General features: G+C 42.4%; 1 protein-coding gene across 10 annotated transcripts in view; it reads right to left on the reverse strand.

Annotated features, from left to right (window-relative positions):
- The window catches only part of CLIP1 (CAP-Gly domain containing linker protein 1), a 122,431-nt gene that overhangs the window by 80,905 nt on the left and 25,407 nt on the right, over positions 1-16,119 (reverse strand). For all 10 annotated transcript variants that reach the window (XM_032654079.1, XM_032654084.1, XM_032654081.1 and 7 more), the window contains 2 exons: positions 5,962-6,156; positions 1,389-1,960 (listed from right to left, as the gene is read on the reverse strand). In XM_032654079.1, the coding sequence (XP_032509970.1) occupies positions 1,389-1,960; positions 5,962-6,046 (657 nt within the window). In that variant the 5' untranslated portion in view covers positions 6,047-6,156. The remainder of the gene's footprint in view (positions 1-1,388; positions 1,961-5,961; positions 6,157-16,119) is intronic.

Consider the following 16,119-nt stretch of genomic DNA (forward strand, 5'->3'; position numbering starts at 1 on the left):
TTTCCCATTATATTACTGTAAGCCTCCAAGACTGATGGAATTTTTACGGATACAAAGGAAACTGAAGAGCACAGGGTCAAAGACTTCAGACAAACGTCATACCTTGAACTGAACTGACTAAAGTGTTGAAAAAGTCAGAAAATAGCTTTAAATTTTCATCAATGGAAAAACAGCTACCATTTCTTGGGAATTCTCTGGCAGTCCAGTGGTTAGGACTCGGTGCTTTCACTACCGAGGGCCTAGGTTCAATCCCTGGTCAGGGAACTAAGATTCCACAAGCCACATGGTGTGGCCAATAAATAAATAAGGTTCTGCTGTTTAAAAAAAAAAAAAAAGTTACCATGTCTTGAGTGTTGACTGGATACCAGGCACTGCTAAGAATGTCATATGCATCAGCTAATTTAATCCTCACAACAATGCTAGATGTTAGCACTATTATTCAACCTCATTTTCATAGATGAGAAAACTAAGAAGTTAAATAATTTGCTATGGTCACAAAGGCAGAGCTGGACTCAGCTTGTGTTTTTAGCACTGCTACACTGCCTCTCGTTTAACACAAACAAACAAAAATAAATCAGGTCACTGTGTCATTCAGGGGTTCTAGAATGTACAGCATGTAGACCTTATACATTGTTTCCTGCTTATTAGCAAAAAAAAAAAAAAAAAAGAAACTACAGTACATTTCTTTTTTCTTAATATTTATTTATTTATTTGGCTACATCGGGTCTTAGCTGCCGCGCACTCTTCTCTCTAGTTGTGGCGTGCAGGTTCCAGAGCGCACGGACTTGGTTGCCCCTCGGCACGTGGGACCTCAGTTCCCGGACCAGGGATCAAACCCGCATCTCCTGCATTGGAAGGTGGATTCTTAACCAGTGGACCACCAGGGAAGTCCCTCCTTTCTTTTCCTAGACCTAAACCTGATCATTTAAAAGGCAGAGAAATTCTGAAATAACATCCTGTGATCTCTGAGTTTTCCAAGACACTCAAAGAAACAGGATCTCATATTTACCCACACACTATCCTTAAAGCAAAAATTAAAAACCAGAAAGAAAAAAAAAACCTTTGTTAAAAACATCTAAGTCCACCTCTCAGCTTGTTTTGTCAAGTAAAGTTACCTTAATATTTACAAGCTAAAAACTCAATATTCTTTTGACTAAACGAAGATAAAACTAGAATCGATCCCTGCAAACCTACGCTTATACTACGCACAAACTACGTAGCCAGTTTCTAATCTGTTGTATATTTACACATAAATGGAACCAGAAAAGCTGATTACTTACTCTATAAATGAATGGTCATCCCTACAGAACAGATTCTGAGCCCGCATGTGTGTAGTTCAACCCGTCACTCAGGTCAACATAACGACCTTGGAAGGTTCATGGACTCACCAATACTCGGTCTCCAATTTTGAGCTCTCTTTCTCCTTTCTTGATTGAGCCGGCCTCCGAAAGGTTGGAAATAGATTCACTGGTGGTTTTTGTAAGGTTGCTGATCTGAGACGTAGCTGAAGGTTCCTTTGCGGTTGGCTGGGGCGATTTATGGGGAATATTTGAGGGGGTGGCTGGGGAAGAGGACACCATGCTGGCTGTCGAAGTGGACAGAGGCGAAGTCGTTCTGGAAGCATGAGTTGTCTGCAGGCCATCGGCTTCATCTTCTGCCTGCACCTTCCTCGTCAACTTTGAAGGTCGGGTGAATATGCCCTTTAAAGGCTCACACTGGAAATACCGAATTCCTGCCACTGAACCATCATTCTTGCCTATGGGTTCATCTAAAACGATCCCGGCCCATTGGCCTGGTGCAAACTGGGTTTCTCCCAGGAACTGGATAAATCCAGGCTTATTCCCATTCACCCAAACTCGCTCCCCAACTCGAAAATCATCCACAAACTCCTCTTGTGTCTCAGCAGACGGAGTACTTGACGCTTTTTCACTGGATATTGTTTTTTCTATTGGAGCTGCAACTGAAAACAGAAGAAAGGATCAGAAAAGATTCAATTTCATATTTAAGCAGACAACCCCTAAGTTAAAAGGAAAATAAACTAGACAAAGGGCCAAAAGCAACAGAAGTAGCCACAACTCTTCAAGAGGTACTCTGTTTATCTTATTTTCTTTTTCTTTTTCTTTTTTTTTTTAGCAAGGAGGCAAAAAGTACTTGACCCATCACTACCATTTTCTTTTTTTTTTTAATTAACTTATTTATTTATTTTGGCTGCGTTGGGTCTTCCTTGCTGCACACAGGCTTTCTCTAGTTGCGGCGAGCGGGGGCTACTCTTCATTGCAGTGCGCAGGCTTCTCATTGCGGTGGCTTCTCTTGTTGCAGAGTACGAACTCTAGGCACGCCGGCTTCAGTAGTTGTGGCGCACGGGCTTAGTTGCTCCGTGGCATGTGGGATCTTCCCGGACCAGGGCTCGAACCTGTGTCCCCTGCATTGACAGGCAGATCCTTAACCACTGTACCACCAGGGAAGTCCCGCATCACTACCATTTTCAATGCTGTCAAAACTCAGTGAGCTGATAAGACTTAGTCCTTATCTGCAATTAAGATTGGAAGAAATCAAAATTGGGGAAAAAAGGAGTCCTTTTCCCAGAATTCATAATATAGGTCCGATTTCACTCTTCACCCTGTATCCTACACATGATGAGCAAATGCCCATTCAGACCCACTGAGACGGGCTCTATTCCCCCATGTGAGTGGTCAGTTAAAGCTGACAGGACTAGGCCCATTTAACCACACACATTCGCAATTAACTTGATGCAGGAGGGGCTTCAGTGCCGCAGTCCCTAACATCATTATTCCAAGACTACTCCTTTGCTAGCAGAAATGGAAATCACAGCAGGGAAGAAAAGAGAGCATCTGGCCTCACTTCCTGTAAAGGCAAGACAACTTGGCAAACTCTACCCTACGGTAAAGACAGAGTTAAATTCTGCCAGGAATGTGGTATTTACACTGGAAATACACTCACGCATTCACCCAGCAAGCGTTTATTAAATATTTAGCGTGAACTGGCAAAGAGAGCCTGAATTCTTAATGTCTGCCATTTACTGGGCATATCGTGATCCCAGGATGTTCCATGACCTCTCTTAGTTTAGTTTTTTCATCTGTAAAAGGGGAAAGAAGTAATATCTATCTTGAGGGGTTTTTTACTTTGAATGAGGATTAAATGAAATAATGTATTTATCCAAGTTATGCATCTTTCTTGAGTTCCTACCACTCCGGAACTAGTCCCAGGCATCGTTCTTCACCAGGGACAAAGCAAGACAGCACAGTCCATGCCTTCATAGAGCTCAGAGTCTAGTGGTGGAGAAGCAGACAGTCAAGGCACGCATCACGTAACTTCAGGTGGTCTAAGTGCTGTGAAGGAGACAGTGCCTCTGGGCAGAGCAGTCAGGAAAGGCCTCCTGGAGGAGGTGATATCTAGTCTGAGGCCTGACTGACAGGAGTGAATCACACAGACTGGGGAGCAGAGTGGCCCAGCGGAGCGAGAGTGCGTGCTGAACATCTCTTTACCCTACATAGAAAGGGGGACTGTGGAGTTTCCATTTGTGGAGGGTTTTTTTTGCTTGTTTGTTTGTTTGTTTAGAAGACAGTGGATGCTCTCAGATAGAACAGATAATAATCTGCCAAAGACAGGGGCCAGTTTTTTTTTAGCATCAGTTCTGGTTTTGCACGTCAACAGTTACTCTTCCCAGAGTGCTGCAAGCATGAATTTCTGAAAAACAATGTTCATAAAAGTGTCTTGAGGGCTCCCCTGGTGGCGCAGTGGTTGAGAGTCCGCCTGCCGATGCAGGGGACACGGGTTCGTGCCCCGGTCCGGGAAGATCCCACATGCCGCGGAGCGGCTGGGCCCGTGAGCCATGGCCCCTGGGCCTGCGCGTCTGGAGCCTGTGCTCCGCAGCGGGAGGGGCCCCAGCGGTGAGAGGCCCGCGTACCGCAAAAAAAAAATAAATAAATAAAATAAAAAAATAAAAGTGTCTTGAATTCCTTGGCAATCACTTCCTTTTAAGCATGTAAGTTTTAGTATTAATAAGCTGCTTTAATCTTAATTTAAAAAAACCTAATGTGTGCCAAGTAATACTGGAGAAACCAAGTTGAATTACTCATGATCCCTGGACTCAAGGACTTCAAGTGCTAAAAGGTATGCCCGAAAAATACTAAAAGTGAAAAAGACAATTCTAACAGGGGTAGATATAACAGTGGAAGGCCTTATAGAAGGGTTGGCATTTGGAGGGGTCTTAAAAGAGGAAGGATTTTGAGGAGAAGGGGATGCCAATTTTGACTGACTTCCCCAGAGCTAAATAGTCCTTAAATAAACCCATTTCTTCACAATCCTTTGCTTTATCAGTAAAGCTTTCCTCTAAGATGTTGTTACCGAGTCTAAGCTCGTACTACTCACCACACAACAGGCAGGTAACCAAGAGACGAATTGTTGGGGCAAAAGAATAACGACTTTATTCGGAAAGCCAGCAGACTGACAAGATGGCAGGCTCGGGCCCCCAAAGAACCATCTTGCCTGAGTTTGAATTCAGGCTCCTTTTATACTAAAAGGGGAGGGAGTAAAGTCAAACACTTCCTGGTTCCCATCAGCCTCCGGAAGGCATGGGTTAATTTCTTCCTCCCTGCAGTCATTCACAGGTGGGCCTGGTCAGGATGTTTCCTGTGAGCTGAACACAAAGGTATTTTAGCTTAATGCTCATTACCTGGGAAGCAGGGTTCCAAGAGATGGGCCATTATGTATAATTTAAACTTATAGGCAACATCCCTTTAGTGAGTAACTTGTAATAGAATACAAAAGGTTCTTCCCTATTACAATGTTCTATGGCCTCTCTGAAAAGGTTTTATCCTGATACATAAAATGTAAATAACTCAGGATCTCCAATGAGTCAACACATATTTACTGAGCTCCTGTTTCATGCCAGGCAATTTTCTAGGTGTGTGGATGGAATACAGCAGTGAAAAAAAAAGAAAAAAAAAGCAAACCCAAAGATCCCTTCCCTCAAGGAAGACCTATGAACGTCTTTATGGAAGAACTTGAAGAAACAATGTTGTACTTAATAGATTATGGTGGGCACCGGTCTGGAAAGGCTGAAAACATAAGATCTAATAGTATACAAATCACAGAAAAAGATGGTAAAAGCAAGCATCAGATGCTTCTCTCCTGCCTCTCTTACTAAAGACCTTAGGTGATCGTTATGGGATGGAAATGGAAATGCTGAAGGAGGAGATGGAGAACAGATGAGGAACAGGTTGTTAACGATAATAAAAGACACAAGTTCATCTATAAAATGGGGAAGGTTCTCCCTCATGAGCCAGACTTGAGCTACTGTACTACCTGCCCCCCTTGATGATGATGGCCAATTTCAGGTCAATGACTGTCATCATATCTTTTAAGCCAGATTAGTCTTTGTTTTCTCTATATATCCCTAAACCCCAAGAGAAAGGTCCTGATGAGTTCAGGAAGACACATGGGCAGAAAAACTGAAGAAACACTTTAACACTGTAAGGATCAAACACTGAAATTAACTTGACAACTATTTCAGAACCTTACACTGAATCAATGAAATAGACTCTTCACTGATTAAGACTACTAAACATAAAATTCTATGTCTTTTAATTGAAACTTTTTCAAGTATTTTCAACAATATGAAGTTTTATAAGATTGTCTTTTTGTTTTGTTTTGTTTTGTTTGTTTGTTTGTTCGTGGTTTTTTTGCGGTATGCGGGCCTCTCACTGTTGTGGCCTCTCCCGTTGCGGAGCACAGGCTCCGAACGCGCAGGCTCAGAGGCCATGGCTCATGTGGGATCTTCCCGGACTGGGGCACAAACCCGTGTCCCCTGCATCGGCAGGCGGACTCTCAACCACTGCGCCACCAGGGAAGCCCTAAGATTGTCTTTTTAAATTTTTCAAATAGAAGTCTTCACATAGGATGAAAAACTTGCTGTTAATGAGAAACGTAAAGCATTACCAGAAGCAGGTGTCTTCAAGGCTGTGCTTCCAGGCTTAAGGATCTTCGTAGGGGCCTTAAGCCCGCTTGGTTTTAGCATACTCATTGTCCTTAGTATATCAGAGCAGTTTTTCCTTTGCCTGTTGCCACTATCTTTCCCCAGTCATTGATAGAACTGTGGGTGTTTCTATAGTGGAGTCAGTCTCTGGGTTAAATCTGCAAAGAGAAAAATATAAAAAGAGTTCAGAATCTATAGGAGAAACAAAGTAGAATGAGTTAACGCAAGTAGCTTTCACAGCCTAAACTTTTCCTTATGATAACCATCTCCACAATGAACCTAGGAACCTAGAAAATTCCAAATATCAAAAATATGAAGATGCTGCTGAAATAGATTTAAAAGCAATTTACTATCCTAAAGACAAGTAGCTAAGGCTGGCGATATATTCACTTTTCTTTATAGTATCTAATAATACCAGATCAGTACAGTGCCTAAAAACCACACAACCCATAGAAGAGGGTTCAGAAAAATGTGCACCAAACTAAATGGGGGGGAAGAGAAGGGAGTTTTCAGTTTTCACTTCATTGACTTCTATGTTGCTTAAGTTTTATGACCACAAGCCCGCATTAACTGTATATACTGTTTAATCCACAGAATTATACAATAACTCAGTATAAAGCCAAGTATATGTTAAACAAGAGAAAGGTTCAAATTCAAACTCTGTAAGAAAAAGCCGTATCTGGAAAGTACTAAAAGGAAGTTATCTTTGTTGTATCTACAGAAACACAATGAACTTCTGATTTACTCAAGACCAAGTGTGAATCTACAACTTCTGGCTCAGGCAAAACAGTACCTTGCCATTTGCTCTTTAAGAGAGGAGGAAGACCTTGGGATTTTGGAATACAGAAGAATATTTCTAGACATAATACCCAATAAAACAAAATTCAAAGAGAAAAATGCTATTTACTGACTCTCTCAAACGGCTGCATTTTGCATTTTTTTCTGGTAGTCGAGCTTGGATGATGACGCACAGACCTCACTCTCTGGCTCTCTTTACAAGCAATGCCAAGCATCAGTAAACAATCTGGCCACGGCTAACAGAGGAGCTGCTATGGTCCCTGTAGTGAGGTGAATGGTGGCCTCCCCAAAAGATATGTCCATCTGGAACCTATGCATGTGACCTTATTTGAAAGAAGAGTCTTTGCAGACGTTAATTCAGTTACGTATCTTGAGATGAGCTAGCTCGTCCTGGATCACCTGCCTGGGCCCTAAATCTGATGACAAGTGTCCTAATTAGAAGAGGAGATCACAGAGGAGACAGCCAGGTGAAGACCCAGGCAGAGATTGCAGCCATGTGACTACAAGCCAAGGATGGCCAGCAGCCACCAGAAGCTAAGACAGAAGCATGAGACGGATTCTCCCTCAGAGCCTCCAGAAGGAACCAACCCTGGTGATACTTTGATCTCAGACTTCTGGCCTCCAGATCTGTAAGAGAACAAATCTGTTGTCTTAAGCCACCTGGTTTGTGGTCACTTGTTATGGCGGCCCCAGGAAACTAATATAGCCATGTACATTTTTCTATTCAAAGATAATCAGACTGGGACTTCCCTGGCGGTCCAGTGGTTAAGACTTTGCCTTCCAATAGCGGGGTACAGGTTCGATCCCTGGTCGGGGAGCTAAGATTCCCTCATGCCTCGAGGCCAAAAAACCAAAACATAAAAACAGAAGCAATACTGTAACAAACTCAATAAAGATTTTACAAATGGTCCACATCAAAATATCTTCAAACAAACAAACAAAAACCAAAGATGATCAGACTGAACGGAAATCAAACCGAGACAGCAGCCTCATTAGGCTCCCTCTGAAGACTCCCCATGGTTCTCAAGAGGGTCCAAGACGGCACAAAGTGTTTTTTACAAAGTCAAAGGTAAGCTGTGTGGCTTGGGGGAAGACTGGGATTAACAGAGAAAGCACTGCTGTGTGCCTGAAGACAGGGGTTGCCGATCCTGGCTATTAATACAAAATTCCTGGGCTCCTGTCACCACCATCACCCTCACCGCCAGGACGGAGGCAGTGTGCTGGGAGTCTGTGTGCCAGGCCAGGTGGTTCTAACTCAGAGTCGGACCTGAAGCCACATGCCTTACTGCCAGACCCTCACCATACACAGTGTGTAAGCCGCAAGCCGAGCTACCTGCTCCTGCTACTGCCTTAGACAGGTGGAGGGTTTCGCTGAGTCTCCTCTAGGCTATTTACTCGTGCAAAACTATTTGAGGAGGCTGGGGACAAGCTAAGTGCAGAGATTACCATGGGGTCTTGTGTGTTGGCTACTCTTCACCCTGGTCCCATATCATAAAGTGACAAGGGTCAGGTAGTTAAGGACAGAACAAAGCTACTATAGCGGCGAGAAGAGAGGATGAAGTACTTAAAATATTTCACTCGGGCTAAAGACTGAATTCTTGGGCTCAGGTCAAGCACTCCTCCCTAAAGAAAAATTCTGAAAACTGCCACTAGCGACTAGGCCAGCCTCAGCCAGTTTCAAACCTTGCAGCTCAACATGCTAAGCTCACAAAACACTGGCCAACTTAAAGCCTCGGCCTAAGAAACAGAGGCGTGTGTGGTTATCAGGAACCCAAGAACGGTCATAAACCCAAAGTCTTATGTCTTCTGTTGTCTAATCTTCATGCCTCTAGCTCTCGGTCCATCTGAGCTACTTGAGTCCCAAAGCAGGGAACTGTGACCAAGATTTAATGAAGGAGAAAAATGTAGTCTGTCTCAATAAGAGAATTAGGAGCAATTTAAAAAAACACTCTGTGTTTTTTGTGTCTTGGACCTATTTCTGAGCCTTCTAGTTTTCCACACTATTTTAATAATTATGGCTCTAATCACTGTTAATATTTCATAGTACAAGTTCTCTCTCATTCTTTTAAATTTTGTAAAATATACAGAAAAGTACATAAAACAGATATGTACATAAAACAGATATGCAGTTTAATGGGTGAAGCAAACAGCTATGTAATCACAAACCAGATGCAGAAAAGCCACTACCAGCACTCCAAAATCTCCCTGTGTGTCCCCTCCAGCCTCGCCTTTGTCTCCCAGAGGTAACTACTATTCTGACTTTATGGCAATACTCCCCTTTTAGAAAATAGTTTTACCGGTTATCTGTGCAACAATATGATTAGTTTGTTCTGCCTACTTTTGACGTATAAAAATGGAATCACACTGTACGTTGTGTCTGGTATCTTTCACTCAACATTGCTTATACTATATTTGCGTGTTGGTGTGACTTATTCATTTTCATTACTGTATGATGTGCCATTTCCTTAGTACCACTTTATTTTACTGCGACGGATACTTCTATAGTGATTTCAGTTTTTGGCTATTATAAGCAATGCTGCAACGAGCATCTTTGTGCACATAAACACATTTCTGTAGGGCATTTACCTAGGAGTTTAATTGCTGGATTATGAGGTAGGCACATCTTTAACATTTAATATCCCTCTCCTTTTCCCCTGCTGTGTATGAGTTCCAGTTCACCAACACTTGATATGGCCAGACTTTAACTTTGGCCAGTGTGATGTTGAGACATTCATTGTGGTTTTATTTTGCATTTCTCTAATTAGGAACAAATTTGAGCCTCTGCCTGTGTTCATTGGTCACTGCAAGTCTTCTTTTGAAAAGTGCCCATTCAAAACTTGTCTCTGTTGTGTTCATGTCAGCTGTCTTTTACTCATTGATTTGTATATATTCTTGGTACTAATCATTATTGAGTTACATCTGTTGTAAATATCCTCTCCTTCTCTGATTATTTTTCTTCTCGTCATGGTTTTTTGATGAATAAAAATTCTTCATTTAAAAAATAAATAAAACTAAAACCCAACAATGTTGGTTTTTAAATCTTCCAATTTAAGTTTCTTCTTCATGCATTATTAATGAATGCCAAGTCAGGCTTGCTTTAAAAAAATCAATTCACTGGGGCTTCCCTGGTGGCGCAGTGGTTGAGAGTCCGCCTGCCGATGCAGGGGACACGGGTTCGTGCCCCGGTGCGGGAGGATCCCACATGCCACAGAGCAGCTGGGCCCGTGAGCCATGGCCGCTGAGCCTGTGCGTCCGGAGCCTGTGCTCCGCAACGGGAGAGGCCACAGCAATAAGAGGCCCGCGTACTGCAAAAAAAACCCAAAATAACCCTGCCTTATTTGTGTCTCAAAATAGCTGTGAAGGTAGGTGAACAAATATCTTTATGCCCATTCACGGACAAAGAGAATTAAGGTCTGAGAAAGTAAGTGACTTTCCCAAGGTCAATCAAATTAGTGCTGGCGCTTTTGGGACCTGGTACTTTGCTGAACAGATTCACTCTCTGAAGGAAATCTTCCCACAAGATGGTCATCCATTCATTCAACAAATATTTCCTGAGAAACTACTATGTAAAAGGTACTCTTCCATTTTCTCACTGGCCGGTGGGGTAAGCAGGAAAGGAGAAACCGCTGGGAGGCTCAGAGAGAGTGCTGAACACACAAAAATATTTGTCTTTGAGCAGAGAAACAGGAGCTTACTAGGGAAATGTAGAAGGAACGCCAAGCAGCCCAAAGTACATGTGAGGCTTGTGGTCATGAATTTAAAGTGAAACCAGTCTCCCGTTATTTTTTCTCTAATAACAAGCTTCTGCTCAGGCCCAGATACGAGGAAGATAGACAGCTAAGTTCAACTACAATCAAAATTCTGTCAGTTAAATTAAAATAGAAGGGAAAAGCAAGGGAGGTGATGGTGATTTTAAAGGAGTGTTTTATAGGAGTGATTAAAATGGCACTGGGAATCTGAGATGAGTAAAAAGGGAAGTGAAGACAGCGTGGGGTCAGAGTGAAAAACTGGATCAGAGGTCTCAGAGAGGATGAAGGATTGTCACAATGAAGACAATGGATACTCAAATGTGCATACAAATCTGGGGATCTTTTTTTTTTCTTTTAATGTATTTATTTTATTTATTTTTGGCTGCGTTGGGTCTTCACTGCTGCGCGAGGGCTTTCTCTAGTTGTGGCGAGCGGGGGCTACTCTTCGTTGCAGTGCTCGGGCTTCTCATTGCGGTGGCATCTTTTGTTGCGGAGCACAGGCTCTAGGTGTGCAGGCTCAGTAGTTGTGGCGCACGGGCTTAGCTGCTCCGCGGCACGTGGGATCTTCCCGGACCAGGGCTCAAACCCATGTCCCCTGCGTTGGCAGGCGGATTCTGAATCACTGCACCACCAGGGAATTCCTGGGGATCTTGTTTAACTGCAGATTCTGACTTGGTAACTCTGGGGCGGGGCCTCAGATTCTGCTTTCCAACACTCCCAGAGGATATTAATCCTGCCATTTTGAGGACACCCCCTCCCCTTTGAGTAGCAAAGGGTCAGTGGATCAGAGGTGGTGTTTAGAGTGAGAAGCTTGAAGGCTCTGACCGTGGGGATGGAACTCAGAGGCCTGAGCGCTGAAGGGATTACGGGTAGGACTGTGGGAGTCTAAAATACGGGGACTGGAGGAGGAGATGTGGATAGCAAGAAGGAGGCAGAAGCTATAAGGAATGAAGGGAAGAGGCGGAGGCCAGTGGATATCAGCATGGTAGAGCCTCGAAGCGGCTGCGGTTTTTGAAGGCCTGAGAAGCAGCAATTTACAGCATCAGACAACACGGTCAAGTCTGAGGTAGGCCCTTGAGAGGGCTGCAGGGAAAACAGTGTCTTCAGAGACCAGCCAAGTTCTAGACAAGGTAAGGAGCGAAAGAGACTGTTCAGAGAAGAGGCTGGTGACAGAGAGAGAAGACTGATAATCGCAAACATGAACTATAGAAGGCCAAGTTCAAGAGTTTGGAACTGGGCTCAATTAGCAGATGAACCCAGCAGTACAGAGGTGAATAGTTAAGTATAAAATTATCTGTCTTACGTTGTACTTAAAAAAAAAAAAGTGGATTTGTGAAGAAAGCAACCTAAACATGATGAACCTAAAATTTAACCCAAAAATGATGCTATGTTTTGTAATAATCAGTTATAAAAACAACATCGAAAGTCAACATCGTGGTAATGTCCAATGTCTTAAACTGGGTGGGGTGTACATGGGCATTCCCTCCATTGTTCATTATGTGCACACAGATCTCCTGGGGATCTTGTTAGACCGCAGATTCTTACATACGTATACACATACATCTCATGTTGAGTAATTCAACATAACGTGAACTACACCAGAAGAAGGAAGAAAGGTGACTGTGCATTGCCAAATTAAAAAGAAGCACAGCCCAAGAAGTCTAGAGAAAGAGTTAAAAAGAAAATGTGTATTTTACTCACCCTGGGAAAAGGTTCTCTGGAAAATAAACATAGGGCGTCTATGGAGCAGACTTGGAAAAGCTGGGTGAAAATCAGCATTTAAGGACATTTGAGACAATGCTCCAAAATCCTTTGCTCACATATGGGTTGGGTTTCTAAGAGCGACCAAAGGGAATTGTGCCTTTTGGCATTTCACTCGTTATAAATACACAAAGCTATATTTTATAAACTTCAATCTCTGAATTTGTTAGTATGAGTCTAATCTCTGAGTATATGGATTTAAAAAAAAGAGTTTCTGAGCTTACAAAGTGGAGGGTGAGATCTCTAAGACAGGAGTGACACAGAGACAGGCGGTCCTGCCAACCCTGATTTTTGTTACTTTAATGCAGCGGTTCTCTAAGTGTGAACCCTGCATGCCTAGGGCACCCAGCGACCCTTTCAGGGAGTCAAAACTATTTTCATAATATTGCTAAGATGTGACTTGCCTTCTCCTGCAATGTTGACATTTACAGAAGCAATAGTGGGTAAAAAGTGTAGATGCCGTAATCAAGGCAGTAGAGGCACACTGTACTATTCTTTTCTGTACTCAGTGCTTCCAGGGAAAAAAAACTACTTTCACATAAGAATGTGATAAAGCACTTGATAAAGCATAAAAATGAATAATTTTATTAAATTTCAACCTTGAATATGTGCCTTTTTAATATTCTGAGTAACAAAATGGGAAGTCCATGTGAACCACTTCTGCTGCACACCCCTGCACAATGACCGTCTCAATAAAAAGCACACGTGCAACCGAGGGGCAAGCTCAACCAGCCACTCTGTTCACGGAACACCATTTCCACCTGAAAGAATCCCTGACAAGCTGTGGTTACTCAGACTCGGTATCTCCAGCAGACATTTTCTTGAAAGTGAACTATGTGAGCCTGTCACTTCAAGGAAAACAACTATTTGTTGACAATGATAAAATTTAAGCTTTCAAGAGAAAGAATTCTGGAAAACCTATCCTCTGCTGTGAGCTTGAGAGCTTTGCAATACTACAGATTTTTCTGATGAGATCGATGGTGTTAACAAACATAATTTTTAATGTGCCAATGTTTGGAAGATCTCATAACTCAGTAAATCAATATTTTCCAACCAGAAATGTTACAAAATCCCATATGGGTTAAGGGTTCATTCAAAGCACAAATTAGACCAATGGATTTTTACGTAACAATAGAAGTTCATTCATATAGTTTGAAATGCCACCTTTAAGAAACTACAGCCTATCAAGTTTTTGGAGTAGTATGTTTTTTATACATAAATTTATTTCATTTATTTATTTTTGGTGTGTTGGGTCTTCGTTGTTGGGCACAGGCTTTTCTCTAGTTGCCGCGAGTGGGGGCTACTCTTCATTGCGGTGGCTTCTCTTGTTGCAGAGAACAGGCTCTAGGTGTGCTGGCTTCAGTAGTTGTGGCATGTGGGCCTCAGTACTTGTGGCGCACGGGCTTAGTTGCTCTGCAGCATGTGGGATCTTCCTGGTCCAGGAAGATCCCACCTGTGTCCCCTGCATTGGCAGGCGGATTCTTAACCACTGTGCCACCAGGGAAGCCCTGGAGTAGTATTAAAGAAGAAAATCCATAATTATCTGAAAATGCTCTTCCTTTCCTATAAATCTGTGAGGCCAATTTTCTTCATGTACTTCAATCAAAACAATGTATAGGGACTTCCCTGGTGGCACAGTGGTTAAGAATCGGCCTACCAATGCAGGGAAAACGGGTTTAAGCCCTGGTCCGGGAAGATCCCACATGCCGTGGAGCAACTAAACCCGTGCGCCACAACTACTGAAGCCCACGCACCTAGAGACCGTGCTCCACAACAAGAGAAGCCACCGCAATGAGAAGTCCACCCACCACAACGAAGAAGAGCCCCTGCTCGCCTCAACTAGAGAAAGCCTGCACACAGCAACGAAGACCCAATGCAGCCAAAAATAAATAAATAAATGCATTTTTTTTAAAAAAAGTTATCACTACAGATTAAATGCAGGAGTTCACTTCTATTAAGCTTGTCTTCTGTTAAAGCCAGACATTTAGAGAGATTTGCAAAAATGTAAAACAATGCCATCTTCTCATTAAATTTTTTACTTTAGAAAATAGTTATCCTTCATTAAAGAAATATAACATGTATGGGTTTATTATTATGTCTAATAAATTAATAAATATTTTCAGTTTTACTTCCTAGTATGGTAAATATCAATAGATAAAACCTACAAATAAAAACTCCTTGGAGACCTCAATAATTTTTAAGAATGTAAAGGGGTCCTAAGGAAAAAAGTTTGAGAACTGCTGCTATAGGCATTTTTTGCTTTACATTTTGAGTCACAAAGGGCTTCCCAGTTTATAAGGCCTCCCAAAAGCATGTGATTCTTCTTCAGATAATTTTAGATCTGGACGCCAAGTTAGCAAGCACAGGATTTACTACTGTATTACCACTGATACAGCACTGTGCTAGGGGTTGATTGATGTAAGGAGACTGAACTTACAACCTACAGAGGACCAGATGTGTGTACATAAAGCAACATGAATAGTGATGCACTGACACTGGGGTGTTTGCATATGTAAGACAGACATTTCTCTAAGGCAGATATCAGAGGGACCGGAGCTCTGAATCAGCACTTTTCAAAATGTGCAGCAGTGTCACCTGGGAACTTACTAAAAATGCAAATAATTTGGGACCCTCCCCAAACCGACTGAAACGAACTCTGGACGGGGGCCAGCTATCCACATTTTAATCCCTTCTGGTAATTCTGAGGCTAATGTTTGAGAAACACTGCTGAACAACCGATAAGATCAGAGGTTCATTTTCTCAATTACATGCACATGAATCACCCACATGATCGATTTGGCAAATACCCCTACAGAAGCCCTGGTGCTTTCACTCTATGCTTTTGTTTCAGGTTTTTCACTCAGCCTTGAATGCCCTTTCCAAGCCTAGTTATTTTCATCTGCTGAAACTTTACTCAAGGGCAAATTCAGGGATACAGCCAGCCCACAAAACCTTCTCCAATGAAAATGTGTTCATCCTTCAATTTCCCATAGAGCTGAGTCTGTATCTCTTTCCTATCACCTAGCACACTGAGCTGGCTGTACACGGCCTATTGATTCTACAGGTTACACATGCCCTGGGGGGAGAAACTGTATTTTAGTCATTATATCCCTCATGATACTTTATAAACTATGCTCACTACAAAAAATGAGAAAAACAGTCTCAATCGTTTAAATGAGTTTACAAACCAGTTGGGATTATACCCAATATTTTAAAAAGTTATTCTTGGTGCTTGCTACAGGTGACAGAAAAATATATGACACAGGCATAAGCTCAAGAATTTATGATGCAGTTGGAGAGAAAAGACCCACATATATGAAAAATAAGAACACAATGCAACTTGTGTGTCAAAGGAAAGTAACAGCTGTTGGCAGTCAGGAATTTTTAAAAGGCAGAGAGAAAAATTTCAGAAAAGACCGAGGAAGGGAGAGGAAAGGTATAAAGCATGTGAATAAGACAATGAGACGCTCAGTATGGCTGACATTAGGAGATTCTTGTAAGAAATCAATTTAGAAAGTTAAATGAAAAGGAGACTTTAAAGAGCCTTAGAGGGTGATGGTCTAGTCGGGTGGGATGGGAGGTAGGAAGGGAGCGGATGTGTGTATGCATATGGCTGATTTGCTTCACTATGCACACAACGTTGTAAAGCAATTACACTCCAATAAAATAAATAAATAAAGAGCCTTAGAGGGAATTCCCTGGCAGTCCAGTGGTTAGGACTCTGAGATTTCACTGCCGTTGCCGGGGTTCAATCCCTGGTTGGGGAATAAGATCCCACAAGCCACGAGGTACAGCCAAAAAAAAAAACTTTAA

Source organism: Phocoena sinus, chromosome 14 (genome assembly GCF_008692025.1).
Source record: "Phocoena sinus isolate mPhoSin1 chromosome 14, mPhoSin1.pri, whole genome shotgun sequence".
In the NCBI taxonomy this organism is placed as follows: Eukaryota; Metazoa; Chordata; class Mammalia; order Artiodactyla; family Phocoenidae; genus Phocoena; species Phocoena sinus.